The 22,476-nt window shown below is 42.0% G+C and overlaps 1 protein-coding gene across 1 annotated transcript in view; it reads right to left on the reverse strand.

The window, feature by feature from the left end:
• ptprma (protein tyrosine phosphatase receptor type Ma) overlaps positions 1-22,476 on the reverse strand; it is a 535,684-nt gene that overhangs the window by 387,410 nt on the left and 125,798 nt on the right. The window contains exons 6-7 of the mRNA XM_034183087.1: positions 14,071-14,245; positions 11,080-11,192 (exon numbers count right to left, since the gene is read on the reverse strand). Coding sequence (XP_034038978.1) covers positions 11,080-11,192; positions 14,071-14,245 — 288 coding nt within the window. The remainder of the gene's footprint in view (positions 1-11,079; positions 11,193-14,070; positions 14,246-22,476) is intronic.

The following is a 22,476-nucleotide window of genomic DNA, read 5'->3' on the forward strand; positions in this document are numbered from 1 at the left end:
TCATTCTATATACCTGAAATGTATATTGACAGAAAGTGGAGAGCTTCAGGAGGAAGAATATGAGGGTTGTCATGTTGTAGAGTTTTGTACCACAAAGTTATTGTCCATTATGTGAGAGTCATTTTTTTGCACCTTCAGTTTTAGGTGCCATGCTTTATAAATTATGTTTGGTTTAAGCTATTATAACATTGATAACACCACTAGAAAGATATTTTAATGCTCTTCCTTCTAACAACACTCAATAAGCATTTGGGAACTGAGGACACTGATTGTTGAAGCTTTGTAGGTGGAATTCTTTCCCATTCTTGCTTGATGTACGACTTCAGTTGTTCAACAGTCCGGCGTCTCCGTTGTTGTATTTTGCGCTTCATAATGCGCCACACATTTTCAATGGGTGACAGGTCTGGACTGCAGGCAGGCCAGTCTAGTACCCGCACTCTTTTACTACGAAGCCACGCTGTTGGAACACGTGCAGAATGTGGCTTGACATTGTCTTGCTGAAATAAGCAGGGACGTCCCTGAAAAAGACATTGCTTGGATGGCAGCATGTGTTGCTCCAAAACCTGGATGTACCTTTCAGCATTGATGGTGCCATCACAGATGTGTAAGTTGCCCATGCCATGGGCACTAACACACTCCCATACCATCACAGATGCTGGCTTCTGAACTTTGCTCTGGTAACAATCTGGATGGTCTTTTTCCTGTTTTGTCCAGAGGATACGACGTCCATGATTTCCAAAAACAATTTGAATTGTGGACTCATCAGACCACAGCACACTTTTCCACTTTGCGTCTGTCCATTTCAAATGATCTCGGGCCCAGAGAAGGCGGCGGTGTTTCTGGATGTTGTTGATGTTTGACTTTCACTTTGCATGGTAGAGATTTAACTTGCACTTGTAGATGTAGTGACGAACTGTGTTAACTGACAATGGTCTTCTGGCTTGATGATCGCCTCTACTGGTGGTTGGCTCTCACTGCGGTATTGTATCACTTCCTGTTCCGGAGCACAGCGGTGTTTTGCTGTATCTGTTAGCTGTTTAATCTGCGCAGTTAGATTGATCTAGTTATCTAGATTACGATTGTTTCCCAGTGTAATCTTTACGTGCCTTAACTAAAGCACTCCTTCTGCTGAATCACCTCTAAATTATTTACACATTATTCACTTTGCGTGTTTTTAGGAATCCGCTAGCTTAGCGTAGCTACTAGCTCTTAGCCGATTTAGCATGGCGGCTTCTCCTGTCTCTCCCGCACTTTTCTGCTCTGGGTGTGAAATGTTTAGTTATTCCTCGGCCTCCTTTAGCAGTAACGGTACTTGTAATAAGTGTAGCTTATTCGTAGCTTTGGAGGCCAGGCTGGGCGAATTGGAGACTCGGCTCCGCACCGTGGAAAATTCTACAGCTAGCCAGGCCCCTGTAGTCGGTGCGGACCAAGGTAGCTTAGCCGCCGTTAGTTACCCCCTGGCAGATCCCGAGCAGCCGGGAAAGCAGGCTGACTGGGTGACTGTGAGGAGGAAGCGCAGCCCTAAACAGAAGCCCCGTGTACACCGCCAACCCGTTCACATCTCTAACCGTTTTTCCCCACTCGACGACACACCCGCCGAGGATCAAACTCTGGTTATTGGCAACTCTGTTTTGCGAAATGTGAAGTTAGCGACACCAGCAACCATAGTCAATTGTCTTCCGGGGGCCAGAGCAGGCGACATTGAAGGAAATTTGAAACTGCTGGCTAAGGCTAAGCGTAAATTTGGTAAGATTGTAATTCACGTCGGCAGTAATGACACCCGGTTACGCCAATCGGAGGTCACTAAAATTAACATTAAATCGGTGTGTAACTTTGCAAAAACAATGTCGGACTCTGTAGTTTTCTCTGGGCCCCTCCCCAATCGGACCGGGAGTGACATGTTTAGCCGCATGTTCTCCTTGAATTGCTGGCTGTCTGAGTGGTGTCAAAAAAATGAGGTGGGCTTCATTGATAATTGGCAAAGCTTCTGGGGAAAACCTGGTCTTGTTAGGAGAGACGGCACCCATCCCACTTTGGATGGAGCAGCTCTCATTTCTAGAAATCTGGCCAATTTTCTTAAATCCTCCAAACTGTGACTATCCAGGGTTGGGACCAGGAAGCAGAGTTGTAGTCTTACACACCTCTCTGCAGCTTCTCTCCCCCTGCCATCCCCTCATTACCCCATCCCCGTAGAGACGGTGCCTGCTCCCAGACCACCAATAACCAGCAAAAATCTATTTAAGCATAAAAATTCAAAAAGAAAAAATAATATAGCACCTTCAACTGCACCACAGACTAAAACAGTTAAATGTGGTCTATTAAACATTAGGTCTCTCTCTTCTAAGTCCCTGTTGGTAAATGATATAATAATTGATCAACATATTGATTTATTCTGCCTTACAGAAACCTGGTTACAGCAGGATGAATATGTTAGTTTAAATGAGTCAACACCCCCGAGTCACACTAACTGTCAGAACGCTCGTAGCACGGGCCGGGGCGGAGGATTAGCAGCAATCTTCCATTCCAGCTTATTAATTAATCAAAAATCCAGACAGAGCTTTAATTCATTTGAAAGCTTGACTCTTAGTCTTGTCCGTCCAAATTGGAAGTCCCAAAAACCAGTTTTATTTGTTATTATCTATCGTCCACCTGGTCGTTACTGTGAGTTTCTCTGTGAATTTTCAGACCTTTTGTCTGACTTAGTGCTTAGCTCAGATAAGATAATTATAATGGGCGATTTTAACATCCACACAGATGCTGAGAATGACAGCCTCAACACTGCATTTAATCTATTATTAGACTCTATTGGCTTTGCTCAAAAAGTAAATGAGTCCACCCACCACTTTAATCATATCTTAGATCTTGTTCTGACTTATGGTATGGAAATTGAAGACTTAACAGTATTCCCTGAAAACTCCCTTCTGTCTGATCATTTCTTAATAACAATTACATTTACTCTGATGGACTACCCAGCAGTGGGGAATAAGTTCATTACACTAGAAGTCTTTCAGAAAGCGCTGTAACTAGGTTTAAGGATATGATTCCTTCTTTATGTTCTCTAATGCCATATACCAACACAGTGCAGAGTAGCTACCTAAACTCTGTAAGTGAGATAGAGTATCTTGTCAATAGTTTTACATCCTCATTGAAGACAACTTTGGATGCTGTAGCTCCTCTAAAAAGAGAGCTTTAAATCAGAAGTGCCTGACTCCGTGGTAGCTCGTAGCTTAAAGCAGATAACCCGTAAGTTGGAGAGGAAATGGCGTCTCACTAATTTAGAAGATCTTCACTTAGCCTGGAAAAAGAGTCTGTTGCTCTATAAAAAAGCCCTCCGTAAAGCTAGGACATCTTTCTACTCATCACTAATTGAAGAAAATAAGAACAACCCCAGGTTTCTTTTCAGCACTGTAGCCAGGCTGACAAAGAGTCAGAGCTCTATTGAGCTGAGTATTCCATTAACTTTAACTAGTAATGACTTCATGACTTTCTTTGCTAACAAAATTTTAACTATTAGAGAAAAAATTACTCATAACCATCCCAAAGACGTATCGTTATCTTTGGCTGCTTTCAGTGATGCCGGTATTTGGTTAGACTCTTTCTCTCCGATTGTTCTGTCTGAGTTATTTTCATTAGTTACTTCAATCCAAACCATCAACATGTTTATTAGACCCCATTCCTACCAGGCTGCTCAAGGAAGCCCTACCATTATTTAATGCTTCGATCTTAAATATGATCAATCTATCTTTGTTAGTTGGCTATGTACCACAGGCTTTTAAGGTGGCAGTAATTAAACCATTACTTAAAAAGCCATCACTTGACCCAGCTATCTTAGCTAATTATAGGCCAATCTCCAACCTTCCTTTTCTCTCAAAAATTCTTGAAAGGGTAGTTGTAAAACAGCTAACTGATCATTTGCAGAGGAATGGTCTATTTGAAGAGTTTCAGTCAGGTTTTAGAATTCATCATAGTACAGAAACAGCATTAGTGAAGGTTACAAATGATCTTCTTATGGCCTCGGACAGTGGACTCATCTCTGTGCTTGTTCTGTTAGACCTCAGTGCTGCTTTTGATACTGTTGACCATAAAATTTTATTACAGAGATTAGAGCATGCCATAGGTATTAAAGGCACTGCGCTGTGGTGGTTGAATCATATTTGTCTAATAGATTACAATTTGTTCATGTAATGGGGAATCTTCTTCATAGACTAAAGTTAAATATGGAGTTCCACAAGGTTCTGTGCTAGGACCAATTTTATTCACTTTATACATGCTTCCCTTAGGTAGTATTATTAGACGGTATTGCTTAAATTTTCATTGTTACGCAGATGATACCCAGCTTTATCTATCCATGAAGCCAGAGGACACACACCAATTAGCTAAACTGCAGGATTGTCTTACAGACATAAAAGACATGGATGACCTCTAATTTCCTGCTTTTAAACTCAGATAAAACTGAAGTTATTGTACTTGGCCCCACAAATCTTAGAAACATGGTGTCTAACCAGATCCTTACTCTGGATGGCATTACCCTGACCTCTAGTAATACTGTGAGAAATCTTGGAGTCATTTTTGATCAGGATATGTCATTCAAAGCGCATATTAAACAAATATGTAGGACTGCTTTTTGCATTTACGCAATATCTTTAAAATCAGAAAGGTCTTGTCTCAGAGTGATGCTGAAAAACTAATTCATGCATTTATTTCCTCTAGGCTGGACTATTGTAATTCATTATTATCAGGTTGTCCTAAAAGTTCCGTAAAAAGCCTCAGTTAATTCAAAATGCTGCAGCTAGAGTACTGACGGGGACTAGAAGGAGAGAGCATATCTCACCCATATTGGCCTCTCTTCATTGGCTTCCTGTTAATTCTAGAATAGAATTTAAAATTCTTCTTCTTACTTATAAGGTTTTGAATAATCAGGTCCCATCTTATCTTAGGGACCTCGTAGTACCATATCACCCCAATAGAGCGCTTCGCTCTCAGACTGCAGGCTTACTTGTAGTTCCTAGGGTTTGTAAGAGTAGAATGGGAGGCAGAGCCTTCAGCTTTCAGGCTCCTCTCCTGTGGAACCAGCTCCCAATTCAGATCAGGGAGACAGACACCCTCTCTACTTTAAGATTAGGCTTAAACTTTCCTTTTTGCTAAAGCTTATAGTTAGGGCTGGATCAGGTGACCCTGAACCATCCCTTAGTTATGCTGCTATAGACGTAGACTGCTGGGGGGTTCCATGATGCACTGAGTGTTTCTTTCTCTTTTTGCTCTGTATGCACCACTCTGCATTTAATCATTAGTGATTGATCTCTGCTCCCCTCCACAGCATGTCTTTTTCCTGGTTCTCTCCCTCAGCCCCAACCAGTCCCAGCAGAAGACTGCCCCTCCCTGAGCCTGGTTCTGCTGGAGGTTTCTTCCTGTTAAAAGGGAGTTTTTCCTTCCCACTGTAGCCAAGTGCTTGCTCACAGGGGGTCGTTTTGACCGTTGGGGTTTTACATAATTATTGTATGGCCTTGCCTTACAATATAAAGCGCCTTGGGGCAACTGTTTGTTGTGATTTGGCGCTATATAAAAAAAAAATTGATTGATTGATTGATCTAGATGGAAGACCCATTTTGTTCCCTGTTTTATCAATAGTATTTTATGTTATTGTGTTTTTTTTTATTCTTTTTACTTTTTATGTTTTTTATTCTTTTATTGTGCTATTTAATGTTTTAAATGAGGCTACTCTGTCGTGGATTGGTGCTATATGAATTAATATATTTCAAATTTGAAATTTGAGGGTGTTGTGGTTTAAAGAATATGAGGAGATGATAATTAGAGCAGTCAAGCAGGTCCCAGCAGTTTATTCAACTGAATCAGAAACACCCTGGAGGAACAACACTGTGGAGACCGAGATTGATAACATTCTGTACTTTTGTAGAAAACTGGAATCTTGCTTCTTCATGACTAGAGACACATGTCTACACCAAACTGCTCATATGATCAAGGAAGCATTCCTTATGATCCACCACTTGGTATCACTAGCTGGCAGGCTGTCCTTTGGTCAGGAACATAGCTAGGTAAGGAACAAGACAGGCCGTAGAACATACTGGAGAGATTATATGTCCTATTTGTCCTGAAACACTTTTCCCTCCAGGAGAAACCAGATGATGTGGCCATGGAGAGGAATGTCTGCACTGTCCTATTTAAAATCCAGCCCTAGATAAGGGATGGATGGATGGATGGATGGATGGATGGATGGATGATCACAGCATGTCTTTTCCTGGTTCTCTCCCTCAGCCCCAACCAGTCCCAGCAGAAGACTGCCCCTCCCTGAGCCTGGTTCTGCTGGAGGTTTCTTCCTGTTAAAAGGGAGTGTTTCCTTCCCACTGTAGCCAAGTGCTTGCTCACAGGGGGGCGTTTGACCGTTGGGGTTTTACATATTATTGTATGGGCCTTGCCTTACAATATAAAGCGCCTTGGGGCAACTGTTTGTTGTGATTTGGCGCTATATAAAAAAATTGATTGATTGATTGATTGATTGAAGTGTTCCTGAGCCCACACAGTAAGATACTTGACACAATGATGTTGGTTTTTAATGCAGTGCCGCCTGAGGGGTTGAAGGTCACGGGGCATTCAATGTGGTTTTCAGCCTTGCTGCTTACATGTAGAAAGTTCTCCAGATTCTCTGAATCTTCTGATTATATTATGGACGTAGATGATGGAATCCCTAAATTCCTTGCAACTGGAACGTTGAGGAAACATTGTTCTTAACTGTTGGACTATTTTTTTCATGTAGTTGTTCACAAAGTGGTGATCCTCACCCTATCTTTGCTTGTGAACGGCTGAGACTTTTGGGATGCTCCTTTTATACCCAATCATGACACTCACAATTAGTGTCCTCAGTTCCCAAGGCTTACTGAGTGTGGTTAAAAGGAAAGGTGATGTAACACAGTGGGAAACATACCACTGTCCCAGCTTTTTGGAAACGTGTTGCAGGGCATCCATTTCAAAATGAGCAAATATTTGCACAAAAACAATAAAGTTTATCAGTTTGAACATTAAATATCTTGTCTTTGTGGTGTATTCAATTAATATAGGTTGAAGAGAATTTGCAAATTATTGTTTTGTTTTATTTACATTTCACATAACGTCCCAACTTCATTGGGAATTGGGGTTGTATTAATAACGTAAACTGCTTTGCTCTGAGGTGAAGACCGGTGACATTACAGTGTTTGCACAGTAATCAACATTGAGTGAAAGTGGTTTCTTTAAATCAGCTTCTTGATTTGATTTGATTTTTCTCAAAATATGAATCCAGGTAACTTTTGTGATTATTATATTTAACAATAAAAATGGATTCATGTTTATTTGTGGCAACTCTGACTCATTGTAACAATATTAAAAGGACCCCGCCTCCTTTCCTAAAACGTCCACATTTTCTTAAAAGTAACATGAATGCACAGAAATAAGTAACACTGTGAGGTCCAGGGGCAAATCTTAGATCTTTTAATGCAATGTACCTGAAACTTATATGGATGGAAAGAGCAAAACTTCATTAACAACAATATATGGGTGGTTAATTTGTACAGGTTGTCATGATTTGAGGTGGCTTGACACAGAAAGCGGTAGGAAGCAAATGCAGACTATTGGACATGATGGTTTAATAAGAAAAAGGTTTTATCTGGGTTACTTGCAATTGGTTTGGTACACAGCAACACAGTCAGCACAGCAGAGGTATCAGGCAGCTAACAGGCTGAGGTGAGGCCCAAAAACAAGCAGAGGTCAAACACAGTGGCAATGAGGAGTCCAACAGGCAGAGGCAGAAGCAAAGTCAAAAACGAGCAGGGTTCAGGGATTTGGCATGACAGAGATCAGTTAACATAAGCAAGGTCAAAAATACAAGGCAGAACAGGACTGAGACACAAGGCTGGAAAGTGCAAAAATACAACAATCTAGTAGTGAGCTGTGAGACTGTGAGGGCTTAAGTAGGGAGCAGGTTAATCAAGGTGTCATGAGGTGCAGGTGTGTGGAAGGCTCTGGAAGGGGGCATGCCTAAGGTAAGTGCAAGAGAGTGCAGTGAGGCAAAAGCAAAGTGAACTGGGGCAAGATAACTCAGTGGCAGAAAAACCAACGGTGCAAAACATGACTTGATAAACCATGATGAATGTGAACAAAACAAAAGGGCAAAACTAAGAACTACGGTGGCGAGTCAAAAAGTGGAAAACTAGAAAACTAATGATTATAACTCAAACTAGAGCAGATGTGATACAGAAAAGTGAATACAATAAAAGTGGCAAAACACACTATTGGTTAAACAGAGAATAAATGCTGAGCAAAAAACAAAACCGGTGACTACAAAATAAAGCAATGAATAACTGACACACAATAAATTATAACAAAAAATAAAACCCAAGAGTAACAGAACACAACCTGACAATAAGACAGTGAAGATAAATAAAGCAAAACCAGAGAATACATAACTACAGAAAATCCTGAATAAATGAATCACTGCAAAACTAAATGATAACGCATGAACTGGTTACTACAGTATACACGAAGGAAAGCAATAAACAAAACCGAACAGAGACTAAAAAAGACAAAGTATGAACATATGGGAAATAAAACTAGAGAACCACAGAGGAAATAAATCAATGAACTAAGACCTAAACCCCGAGCTGGGGCCGAGCATGACACAGGTGTATTATTGAATGGTGATCCATTATGTGAGCAAGACCCAAAATTAAGTTTTTAAATCAATGACATATTAAATGAATGTTGATAGTTTGCAGGATGTGCTAAAATATTGCTAATTGTGTTGATGACTGTAACTGCTGTACCATTTTACTGATAGTTGTTACACTATGACTTGTGTAAATATAATAGTGCACCATTATAAGATGAAAATGTGGTATATGGAAAGACACAATGGAAGCCAGGTAGGTTGAAATATCCCCATATTATTTTTTTGCTTCAACATGTTATCACTGTAATTATTCAATATGTTAAGAATGGTTTAAAATATATAACCATTTTTGGTGGAAAATTTACAAAAATACAGAGAAAATGCCCATTCTGATGCAAAACTAAATTGAAAATAATAGTATTGTCTCACTTCAGTTAGCATGAACTTTTTTTAAAGTCTTACATTTTCAGGTAACGCTCAAAACAGGCTGAGGACACCACATCTGACACTGTGATCAGCAGCACCGGGCACCCAGGGAACAGTGCTGGCCCCTATTCTCTTCACCTTGTACACCTCTGACTTTTGCTACAACTCTGAGCTGTGTCACATCCAGATGTTTGCAGATGACACAGTCATTGTTGGATGCATGAGGGATGACACTGAGGAGGAGAACAGGAGCCTAGTGGAGGACTTTGCTGTCTGGTGCCACACAAACCATCGACACCTCAACATCTTGAAGACAAAGGAGCTGGTCACTGACTTTGGGAAGTCCAGACCAAGACCGTGACCAGTTCTGATTGAGGGAGCTGAGGTGGAGGCTGTGGATTCCTACAAGTACCTTGGGCTGTGGCTGGACAGCAAACTGGACTGGACAATCCACACCAACCACACATCCAGGCTGGACAAACTGATCAGACTGGCTGACTCTGTGGTTGGCATGAAGCTGGACTCTCTGGTTGACGGTGGCAGAGAAGAGAAACTGGACAAACTGCTGGACATTATGGATGATGCCAGTCAGCCTCGCACCCCCGTCACCAGCAACCAGAGGAACCTCTTCAGCCCCAGACTGCTCCTTCCCAAGTGCAGGACCAACAGACTGAACAACTCCTTTGACCCTCAGACCATCAGGACTGTACAACTCCTCACTCAGGGGGAGGAGGAAACACAGGAAGAAGAGGACAGGAAGGAGAGCAACAGCAGTAGACAGTAGTTCTGGTATTTATAATTGTATTTACTTTTTGCCAAATGTTTCTTACTTCTACTCTCTGTGTGCTCTTACCCTGTGTGCTGCTACACAATGCTGCTGGAAGCTGAATTTCCCTGAGGGAGTCTTCCCAAGAGACCAATAAAGTTCTATCTAATCTAATCTAACACAGATTTAGACAGATTTGTGAATAATATTTGAGAGAAATTGGTCTTTTGTGTATATCAAAAATGTTTTAGATCTTTGAGTTCAGCTCATGAAAAATGTAAACAAAATGAAAGTGTTGCATTTATATATGTTTGTTGAATGTAGCTCTTCAGACTGAATGTCTTCATTAACTAAACAACTCAACTTGGACACCATGACCTAGATAACTGAGAATCTCCTCAGAAGTGCTTCTGGGGTGGACCTCCAACAGCGGGTGGAATCCCTGCCTCACGCAGACATCACTGACTGCAGGTGGAGCAAATAGTGCGACAAAAGACTGAAGAGTCCAAGATATGCAGAGTCTCATAACGCATCACATGAAGGCTCCACTGCCCATTAGACAAACCACAAGCAGGTCTGAGATCTGGCTGTTTCCAAGTCCATGAACCTCAGAGAGAGTTTTCCCAGCTCCTCAGCACCAGCACAAGTGGCTGTCCTGAGAGAGACAGAAAACTGCTTCAGGTTTATTAGCAGCAGCTGTGACAGCTCAGCAGCGTATCCATCCTCCTCCTCTCAAACTGCGTGATGTGTTCCAAAAATGGAGCACAAAATACCCCCCCCACAAATCCCACTCAGTTCTCCTGAGTGCCACCCTGAGAAGGTGGAGGTGAGGCTGAAGCAGCAGGGCACCTGAAAACCAACCCAGGACATTCCCCGAGGTCGGTCCACGCTAACACTGTTCATTCAAGGAAACGCCCATCAGACCACGATGGCGGCTCTGGCATTGTTTCAGTTTATTAGTTTTTAGTCCCGGGACGGGGGGCAGGCGCTGGAACCACGAGGCTGATTGTTCCGCAAACAGAACAATAACTGATGAACCGAATGAACTCACTCCATATGTTTGTTTTGTTTCCTCGACTGATGTGAAACTTTTTAAATGGTGCTTAAAAGTTTTGCGCAATGATCACTGATCAATTTCAGATCAAACAATCCGACACTGTACCAATCAGATCAATATTAAATAAATCTATGCAGAACATTCTGTGATCATCGTTGAAGCGGCGGTCACCTCTCGCTCGATGATCGGTCCGTCTCCGTTGATGGAGTTGGCATTGAGCTGGATCCACAGGTACGTGGCGCCCACAGCCGTCAGCTGAGGCGGCGCGATCGGTACCGGTGGTTCTGAGGAGAAAACACACACAAATGATTGTTACACAGAACACCGAACACAGACAACCACAGACCCAAACCCGAGGACCCAAAACCTGAGACGGAACCATCAGACATCAAGTGGAAGAAAAGTCCTCATAAAGACACATAAACAGAACACTCAGCGAGCTTCCCACGGGCGTTCCTTAACGAGGGGAGGCGGAGTTACGCAGTTAATTAATATTCGTGGACCTTTTTCTAAATCACAGCAGACCTGGATTCTATTACCCAGAATCCATGGTGGTGCTGCTCCACTTCCTCCTGACCCACTTCATCCCAGATCCCACTTCACACACACACACACACACACACGTCTGTGTGTGTTCAACCCACACACGTGCACATGCAGGTTGAGTGACAGTTCAATACTGAGTTAAGAGCCAGGGATTGTGGGATATGTGTGAGGTCATGTGACCAATCAGCACCTCCTCACCTGTCAGCAACTCAGCGTGTTTGTGTTTGAAGAGATCAGACGAACTATCGACCCAAACACACACACACCCACACACACACACACACACACACACACACACACACACACACAGCTGAGGGTATTGATCTGTTATGAACGAGCTCAGACACCAGACGCGCAGACGCACAGGTCTGATCTGCAGGCTCCTCACATCCTGCAGACAACCTGAAGGTCATGTGGTTCAGCCTCCTGCAGTCTGAGGCCATGGTCGTCCATAAAAACAGGAAATGAAGTCAAACTCACTCTGGCTCCCCCTAGTGGCTCCCCTCCATGGATGCATTTGGATACAGAAAATAAATAAATAAAAATCTCAAATGTCCATTTTGATCCACTTTTAAAGTGTCACTGTGTGACTTTCAAAGGGCGTGGCCAGTGCTGTGATTGGTCAGCATCAGCAGCCAGGCATGGCTCCATAATTTGGCCACGGTGAACCTACAGCTCACATTTAATTAGCACACCGTTTGCTTGTTTTCATCCAACATTTATGAGCTAATGTCTGATCCAAAACACCAAGCTGGCGTCACGATATGTTAGCTCACACGTAGCTTATTCTGACCACATAAAATGCTGTTTACACTGCAAACTCCAGCGGAATCATCCTCAGAGAGTCTGTTTGAAAACACAAGTAATAATCTGTTAGCATTGTGCTAATGATGCTTTCATTGCAAAAAAGACAAACATCATACATACACGCTCTGTGGACGCGCTGTAAGACCTTTGCAAGATACGAGATCATTCATCAATGTGATGGATATTCAAATGGAATTTCACCAAAAATTCTTCTTCTACGAGCACCAAAACCTACCAAGTTAAAAGTGCCAATTTTAGAGGAGGTGATGGTCTAGTAAGCGTTGGGCTTGAGACCAACCAAATCACAACCTTGTGATTTGGTGCTATATAAATGAAAATAAATTGAAACTGATGGACTGGTTGACTGCGTGGGTGGTTGACATCAGGTGGTTTTGCAGTGCTGTGGATGTGGTAATGCACAGCAGCAGCACCTGACGTCTAAACATGCCAGTCTGCAACAGTCTATGTTTAAAATGGTGGAATTCTGCTTGGCCACCTCGAGGGACTACTGGGATCCACAGGTTCTGGGATCCAGACCTTCTGAGATGAAGACCTTTTGGGATCCAGACGTTGGACTGTAGCTGAAAATGACCACAGCTGGTTGAAGGAGTGGTGTCACTGAATGATCCGGACACTGACCATAACATTTAGTTTTCAAACCTGATCTTTTGTCCTTCCTCTCTCTCTGAGGAAGTTGGCAGAGTCCTCTTTGAGGGGTGGAGATGAAAGTGTGATGCATCAGCGCCGTAACACGGTAACACGCCACAGTTAATGAGTCACGGTTAAGTGAGCGAGTGCGCTGTGGTCCGGCTGGAAGCAGCTTTTAGTTTGGAGTGATTCATCTTCACAAACACAAACACTCTTTGACAAAATGATTTTCCATTCAAACAGCAAACCCTCGCTAATGAGGCTCCGCGCCAACCTGAGTGCACACGCATGTGTGTGCGTGCACGCCTGAGCACACAGTAATGAGGGAGCTGTTTTCATAAAGTTACCATCTGATGACCAACTATTAAAATGAATAAATAGACAAACTGCTGCTTTGATCAGAGGAAGCCACAGAACCAAACTTACTTCTCCTTCCTTCCTTCTGTCCTGCATTCCACCCTTTTTGTCTCCTTTACTCCATTACTTTTTGTTTCCTTACTTCTTTCCTCTTATACTTCTCACCTTCCTTCTGTCTTTCAATCTTTCTACCATTACTTTGGACTTTTGACTACTTTTCTTGCCCTCTTTCTTCCTGTAGTTTTCTTTTCCTTTGTTTTTCTTTTTACCTTCATTCCTTCCTTCCTGCTCTTTTGAATTATTCCTTTTGCCTTCCTCCTTTCTTCTCTTTCACTCATTTCTTTCTTTTTCCTTCTGTCTTTACATTCTTGTTTGTTTGACATTCGTCAAACATTTCCTGTGTAATTAATATTAAATTAATATTAAATCACCCACTCCCAGAGATGGGACTGGGTCTTTTCTTCTGCAGGCCTCCCGTCTTGTGCACCAGCATGGACTCCCAAAATCTACTAAAATTTCCTGTATAATTTCCTGTTTTGTCAAGTGTGTCTGTATCATGGCCCAAGCAGAGGGTCACCCCTTTGAGTCTGGTCTGCTTGAGGCTTCTTCCTCAGAGGGAGTTTTTCACCTGTGTTCTTGCTCTGGGGGTTAGTAAGGTTAGCTCTTACTGTGTGAAGAGCCTTGAGGCAACTTTGTTGTGATTTGGTGCTATATAAATGAAAATAAATTGAAAATAAAATGAAATTGAAAATAAATTAAATAAAAACATTTAGAGTAATCATCTTATCAGAGGATAGAACTCACGTTTGACTGTGAGCTCAGCATATGAGGACACACCCACACCTCGCTCTGATTGGGCGATGCAGCGGTAGCGCCCCGCGTCTCCTTTGGTGGTGTTTTCCACATCAAAACTCGCCACGTACCGCCGGAGGTTCACCGGCTTGGTCTCCCTGACAATGGCCTGCCGACCACCTATCCCCTGAAACGCACCGTCAGTAACACAGTCAACAAACAGCAACAGCATAAATAAACATCAGCATGACTCAGCGCGACTCAGCGTGACTCAGTGTGACTTAGCATGACTCAGTGTGACTCAGTGTGACTTAGCATGACTCAGTGTGACTCTGCATGACTCACCATAGCTCAGCATGACTCACCATGACTCAGTATGACTTAGCAACTCAGCGTGACCCAGTGTGACTAAGCATAACTCAGTGTGAGTCTGCATGACTCAGCAACTCAGCATGACTCACTATGACTCAGTAACTCAACATGACTCAGTGTGACTAAGCATGACTCAGCATGACACAGCGTGATTCAGTGTGACTCAGCATGACCAAGCATGTCTCAGCATGACTCAGTATAACTCACAACGACTCTGCATGACTCAGTGTGACTAAGCATAACTTGATCTCGAGAAACTCTTTATAAACACGGTGTCTCCACACATGCTGTCTCTTGGTTTGCAGACTATTTGGCAAGTAGGATGCAGTGCATTCAGAAGGCTGGGGTTAATTCCACCTTCCTTGAGGTCACAAAAGGTGTTCCTCAAGGTTCCGTTTTAGGACCTATTTTGTTCACACATACTACTACTACTATTACTACTACTGCTACATACTACTGATTTGTGTGCAAACCTATCAAATGCCTTCTATCATATGTATGCAGATGACACTGTAATTTATTGTTCAAATTCAGTAACACAGGCATTTTAATTTTTGCACTCCATTTTTGACGTAGTGTAGTGCCGTCTGAAGAAATTCAAACTCTTGAATCCTGAAAAATTTACGCTTTCTTTTAAAGATCTAGTGTGGGAACTGAAATCTGAAAAGTCTGTTATTTTGGGTTCCAGTTGATGCTTCATTCTATATACCTGAAATGTATATTGACAGAAAGTGGAGAGCTTCAGGAGGAAGAATATGAGGGTTGTCATGTTGTAGAGTTTTGTACCACAAAGTTATTGTCCATTATGTGAGAGTCATTTTTTGCACCTTCAGTTTTAGGTGCCATGCTTTATAAATTATGTTTGGTTTAAGCTATTATAACATTGATAACACCACTAGAAAGATATTTTAATGCTCTTCCTTCTAACAACACTCAATAAGCATTTGGGAACTGAGGACACTGATTGTTGAAGCTTTGTAGGTGGAATTCTTTCCCATTCTTGCTTGATGTACGACTTCAGTTGTTCAACAGTCCGGCGTCTCCGTTGTTGTATTTTGCGCTTCATAATGCGCCACACATTTTCAATGGGTGACAGGTCTGGACTGCAGGCAGGCCAGTCTAGTACCCGCACTCTTTTACTACGAAGCCACGCTGTTGGAACACGTGCAGAATGTGGCTTGACATTGTCTTGCTGAAATAAGCAGGGACGTCCCTGAAAAGACATTGCTTGGATGGCAGCATGTGTTGCTCCAAAACCTGGATGTACCTTTCAGCATTGATGGTGCCATCACAGATGTGTAAGTTGCCCATGCCATGGGCACTAACACACTCCCATACCATCACAGATGCTGGCTTCTGAACTTTGCTCTGGTAACAATCTGGATGGTCTTTTTCCTGTTTTGTCCAGAGGATACGACGTCCATGATTTCCAAAAACAATTTGAATTGTGGACTCATCAGACCACAGCACACTTTTCCACTTTGCGTCTGTCCATTTCAAATGATCTCGGGCCCAGAGAAGGCGGCGGTGTTTCTGGATGTTGTTGATGTTTGACTTTCACTTTGCATGGTAGAGATTTAACTTGCACTTGTAGATGTAGTGACGAACTGTGTTAACTGACAATGGTCTTCTGGCTTGATGATCGCCTCTACTGGTGGTTGGCTCTCACTGCGGTATTGTATCACTTCCTGTTCCGGAGCACAGCGGTGTTTTGCTGTATCTGTTAGCTGTTTAATCTGCGCAGTTAGATTGATCTAGTTATCTAGATTACGATTTGTTCCCAGTGTAATCTTTACGTGCCTTAACTAAAGCACTCCTTCTGCTGAATCACCTCTAAATTATTTACACATTATTCACTTTGCGTGTTTTTAGGAATCCGCTAGCTTAGCGTAGCTACTAGCTCTTAGCCGATTTAGCATGGCGGCTTCTCCTGTCTCTCCCGCACTTTTCTGCTCTGGGTGTGAAATGTTTAGTTATTCCTCGGCCTCCTTTAGCAGTAACGGTACTTGTAATAAGTGTAGCTTATTCGTAGCTTTGGAGGGCCAGGCTGGGCGAATTGGAGACTCGGCTCCGCACCGTGGAAAATTCTACAGCTAGCCAGGCCCCTGTAGTCGGTGCGGACCAAGGTAGCTTAGCCGCCGTTAGTTACCCCCTGGCAGATCCCGAGCAGCCGGGAAAGCAGGCTGACTGGGTGACTGTGAGGAGGAAGCGCAGCCCTAAACAGAAGCCCCGTGTACACCGCCAACCCGTTCACATCTCTAACCGTTTTTCCCCACTCGACGACACACCCGCCGAGGATCAAACTCTGGTTATTGGCGACTCTGTTTTGCGAAATGTGAAGTTAGCGACACCAGCAACCATAGTCAATTGTCTTCCGGGGGCCAGAGCAGGCGACATTGAAGGAAATTTGAAACTGCTGGCTAAGGCTAAGCGTAAATTTGGTAAGATTGTAATTCACGTCGGCAGTAATGACACCCGGTTACGCCAATCGGAGGTCACTAAAATTAACATTAAATCGGTGTGTAACTTTGCAAAAACAATGTCGGACTCTGTAGTTTTCTCTGGGCCCCTCCCCAATCGGACCGGGAGTGACATGTTTAGCCGCATGTTCTCCTTGAATTGCTGGCTGTCTGAGTGGTGTCAAAAAATGAGGTGGGCTTCATTGATAATTGGCAAAGCTTCTGGGGAAAACCTGGTCTTGTTAGGAGAGACGGCACCCATCCCACTTTGGATGGAGCAGCTCTCATTTCTAGAAATCTGGCCAATTTTCTTAAATCCTCCAAACTGTGACTATCCAGGGTTGGGACCAGGAAGCAGAGTTGTAGTCTTACACACCTCTCTGCAGCTTCTCTCCCCCTGCCATCCCCTCATTACCCCATCCCCGTAGAGACGGTGCCTGCTCCCAGACCACCAATAACCAGCAAAAATCTATTTAAGCATAAAAATTCAAAAAGAAAAAATAATATAGCACCTTCAACTGCACCACAGACTAAAACAGTTAAATGTGGTCTATTAAACATTAGGTCTCTCTCTTCTAAGTCCCTGTTGGTAAATGATATAATAATTGATCAACATATTGATTTATTCTGCCTTACAGAAACCTGGTTACAGCAGGATGAATATGTTAGTTTAAATGAGTCAACACCCCCGAGTCACACTAACTGTCAGAACGCTCGTAGCACGGGCCGGGGCGGAGGATTAGCAGCAATCTTCCATTCCAGCTTATTAATTAATCAAAAATCCAGACAGAGCTTTAATTCATTTGAAAGCTTGACTCTTAGTCTTGTCCGTCCAAATTGGAAGTCCCAAAAACCAGTTTTATTTGTTATTATCTATCGTCCACCTGGTCGTTACTGTGAGTTTCTCTGTGAATTTTCAGACCTTTTGTCTGACTTAGTGCTTAGCTCAGATAAGATAATTATAATGGGCGATTTTAACATCCACACAGATGCTGAGAATGACAGCCTCAACACTGCATTTAATCTATTATTAGACTCTATTGGCTTTGCTCAAAAAGTAAATGAGTCCACCCACCACTTTAATCATATCTTAGATCTTGTTCTGACTTATGGTATGGAAATTGAAGACTTAACAGTATTCCCTGAAAACTCCCTTCTGTCTGATCATTTCTTAATAACAATTACATTTACTCTGATGGACTACCCAGCAGTGGGGAATAAGTTTCATTACACTAGAAGTCTTTCAGAAAGCGCTGTAACTAGGTTTAAGGATATGATTCCTTCTTTATGTTCTCTAATGCCATATACCAACACAGTGCAGAGTAGCTACCTAAACTCTGTAAGTGAGATAGAGTATCTTGTCAATAGTTTTACATCCTCATTGAAGACAACTTTGGATGCTGTAGCTCCTCTAAAAAAGAGAGCTTTAAATCAGAAGTGCCTGACTCCGTGGTAGCTCGTAGCTTAAAGCAGATAACCCGTAAGTTGGAGAGGAAATGGCGTCTCACTAATTTAGAAGATCTTCACTTAGCCTGGAAAAAGAGTCTGTTGCTCTATAAAAAAGCCCTCCGTAAAGCTAGGACATCTTTCTACTCATCACTAATTGAAGAAAATAAGAACAACCCCAGGTTTCTTTTCAGCACTGTAGCCAGGCTGACAAAGAGTCAGAGCTCTATTGAGCTGAGTATTCCATTAACTTTAACTAGTAATGACTTCATGACTTTCTTTGCTAACAAAATTTTAACTATTAGAGAAAAAATTACTCATAACCATCCCAAAGACGTATCGTTATCTTTGGCTGCTTTCAGTGATGCCGGTATTTGGTTAGACTCTTTCTCTCCGATTGTTCTGTCTGAGTTATTTTCATTAGTTACTTCATCCAAACCATCAACATGTTTATTAGACCCCATTCCTACCAGGCTGCTCAAGGAAGCCCTACCATTATTTAATGCTTCGATCTTAAATATGATCAATCTATCTTTGTTAGTTGGCTATGTACCACAGGCTTTTAAGGTGGCAGTAATTAAACCATTACTTAAAAAGCCATCACTTGACCCAGCTATCTTAGCTAATTATAGGCCAATCTCCAACCTTCCTTTTCTCTCAAAAATTCTTGAAAGGGTAGTTGTAAAACAGCTAACTGATCATTTGCAGAGGAATGGTCTATTTGAAGAGTTTCAGTCAGGTTTTAGAATTCATCATAGTACAGAAACAGCATTAGTGAAGGTTACAAATGATCTTCTTATGGCCTCGGACAGTGGACTCATCTCTGTGCTTGTTCTGTTAGACCTCAGTGCTGCTTTTGATACTGTTGACCATAAAATTTTATTACAGAGATTAGAGCATGCCATAGGTATTAAAGGCACTGCGCTGTGGTGGTTTGAATCATATTTGTCTAATAGATTACAATTTGTTCATGTAAATGGGGAATCTTCTTCATAGACTAAAGTTAAATATGGAGTTCCACAAGGTTCTGTGCTAGGACCAATTTTATTCACTTTATACATGCTTCCCTTAGGTAGTATTATTAGACGGTATTGCTTAAATTTTCATTGTTACGCAGATGATACCCAGCTTTATCTATCCATGAAGCCAGAGGACACACACCAATTAGCTAAACTGCAGGATTGTCTTACAGACATAAAGACATGGATGACCTCTAATTTCCTGCTTTTAAACTCAGATAAAACTGAAGTTATTGTACTTGGCCCCACAAATCTTAGAAACATGGTGTCTAACCAGATCCTTACTCTGGATGGCATTACCCTGACCTCTAGTAATACTGTGAGAAATCTTGGAGTCATTTTTGATCAGGATATGTCATTCAAAGCGCATATTAAACAAATATGTAGGACTGCTTTTTTGCATTTACGCAATATCTTTAAAATCAGAAAGGTCTTGTCTCAGAGTGATGCTGAAAAACTAATTCATGCATTTATTTCCTCTAGGCTGGACTATTGTAATTCATTATTATCAGGTTGTCCTAAAAGTTCCGTAAAAAGCCTTCAGTTAATTCAAAATGCTGCAGCTAGAGTACTGACGGGGACTAGAAGGAGAGAGCATATCTCACCCATATTGGCCTCTCTTCATTGGCTTCCTGTTAATTCTAGAATAGAATTTAAAATTCTTCTTCTTACTTATAAGGTTTTGAATAATCAGGTCCCATCTTATCTTAGGGACCTCGTAGTACCATATCACCCCAATAGAGCGCTTCGCTCTCAGACTGCAGGCTTACTTGTAGTTCCTAGGGTTTGTAAGAGTAGAATGGGAGGCAGAGCCTTCAGCTTTCAGGCTCCTCTCCTGTGGAACCAGCTCCCAATTCAGATCAGGGAGACAGACACCCTCTCTACTTTTAAGATTAGGCTTAAAACTTTCCTTTTTGCTAAAGCTTATAGTTAGGGCTGGATCAGGTGACCCTGAACCATCCCTTAGTTATGCTGCTATAGACGTAGACTGCTGGGGGGTTCCCATGATGCACTGAGTGTTTCTTTCTCTTTTTGCTCTGTATGCACCACTCTGCATTTAATCATTAGTGATCGATCTCTGCTCCCCTCCACAGCATGTCTTTTTCCTGGTTCTCTCCCTCAGCCCCAACCAGTCCCAGCAGAAGACTGCCCCTCCCTGAGCCTGGTTCTGCTGGAGGTTTCTTCCTGTTAAAAGGGAGTTTTTCCTTCCCACTGTAGCCAAGTGCTTGCTCACAGGGGGTCGTTTTGACCGTTGGGGTTTTACATAATTATTGTATGGCCTTGCCTTACAATATAAAGCGCCTTGGGGCAACTGTTTGTTGTGATTTGGCGCTATATAAAAAAAAAATTGATTGATTGATTGATCTAGATGGAAGACCCATTTTGTTCCCTGTTTTATCAATAGTATTTTATGTTATTGTGTTTTTTTTTTATTCTTTTTACTTTTTATGTTTTTTATTCTTTTATTGTGCTATTTAATGTTTTAAATGAGGCTACTCTGTCGTGGATTGGTGCTATATGAATTAATATATTTCAAATTTGAAATTTGAGGTGTTGTGGTTTAAAGAATATGAGGAGATGATAATTAGAGCAGTCAAGCAGGTCCCGCAGTTTATTCAACTGAATCAGAAACACCCTGGAGGAACAACACTGTGGAGACCGAGATTGATAACATTCTGTAACTTTTGTAGAAAACTGGAATCTTGCTTCTTCATGACTAGAGACACATGTCTACACCAAACTGCTCATATGATCAAGGAAGCATTCCTGATGATCCACCACTTGGTATCACTAGCTGGCAGGCTGTCCTTTGGTCAGGAACATAGCTAGGTAAGGAACAAGACAGGCCTAGAACATACTGGAGAGATTATATGTCCTATTTGTCCTGAAACACTTTTCCTCCAGGAGAAACCAGATGATGTGGCCATGGAGAGGAATGTCTGCACTGTCCTATTTAAAATCCAGCCCTAGATAAGGGATGGATGGATGGATGGATGGATGGATGGATGGATGGATCACAGCATGTCTTTTTCCTGGTTCTCTCCCTCAGCCCCAACCAGTCCCAGCAGAAGACTGCCCCTCCCTGAGCCTGGTTCTGCTGGAGGTTTCTTCCTGTTAAAAGGGAGTTTTTCCTTCCCACTGTAGCCAAGTGCTTGCTCACAGGGGGTCGTTTTGACCGTTGGGGTTTTACATAATTATTGTATGGCCTTGCCTTACAATATAAAGCGCCTTGGGGCAACTGTTTGTTGTGATTTGGCGCTATATAAAAAAATTGAATGATTGATTGATTGATTGAAGTGTTCCTGAGCCCACACAGTAAGATACTTGACACAATGATGTTGGTTTTTAATGCAGTGCCGCCTGAGGGGTTGAAGGTCACGGGGCATTCAATGTTGGTTTTCAGCCTTGCTGCTTACATGTAGAAAGTTCTCCAGATTCTCTGAATCTTCTGATTATATTATGGACGGTAGATGATGGAATCCCTAAATTCCTTGCAACTGAACGTTGAGAAACATTGTTCTTAACTGTTGGACTATTTTTTTCATGTAGTTGTTCACAAAGTGGTGATCCTCACCCTATCTTTGCTTGTGAACGGCTGAGACTTTTGGGGATGCTCCTTTTATACCCAATCATGACACTCACAATTAGTGTCCTCAGTTCCCAAAGGCTTACTGAGTGTTGTTAAAAGGAAAGGTGATGTAACACAGTGGGAAACATACCACTGTCCCAGCTTTTTGGAAACGTGTTGCAGGCATCCATTTCAAAATGAGCAAATATTTGCACAAAAACAATAAAGTTTATCAGTTTGAACATTAAATATCTTGTCTTTGTGGTGTATTCAATTTAATATAGGTTGAAGAGAATTTGCAAATTATTGTTTTGTTTTTATTTACATTTCACATAACGTCCCAACTTCATTGGAATTGGGGTTGTATTAATAACGTAAACTGCTTTGCTCTGAGGTGAAGACCGGTGACATTACAGTGTTTTGCACAGTAATCAACATTGAGTGAAAGTGGTTTCTTTCAAATCAGCTTCTTGATTTGATTTGATTTTTCTCAAAATATGAATCCAGGTAACTTTTGTGATTATTATATTTAACAATAAAAATGGATTCATGT

This window comes from Thalassophryne amazonica, chromosome 1 (genome assembly GCF_902500255.1).
Source record: "Thalassophryne amazonica chromosome 1, fThaAma1.1, whole genome shotgun sequence".
Taxonomy (NCBI): domain Eukaryota; kingdom Metazoa; phylum Chordata; class Actinopteri; order Batrachoidiformes; family Batrachoididae; genus Thalassophryne; species Thalassophryne amazonica.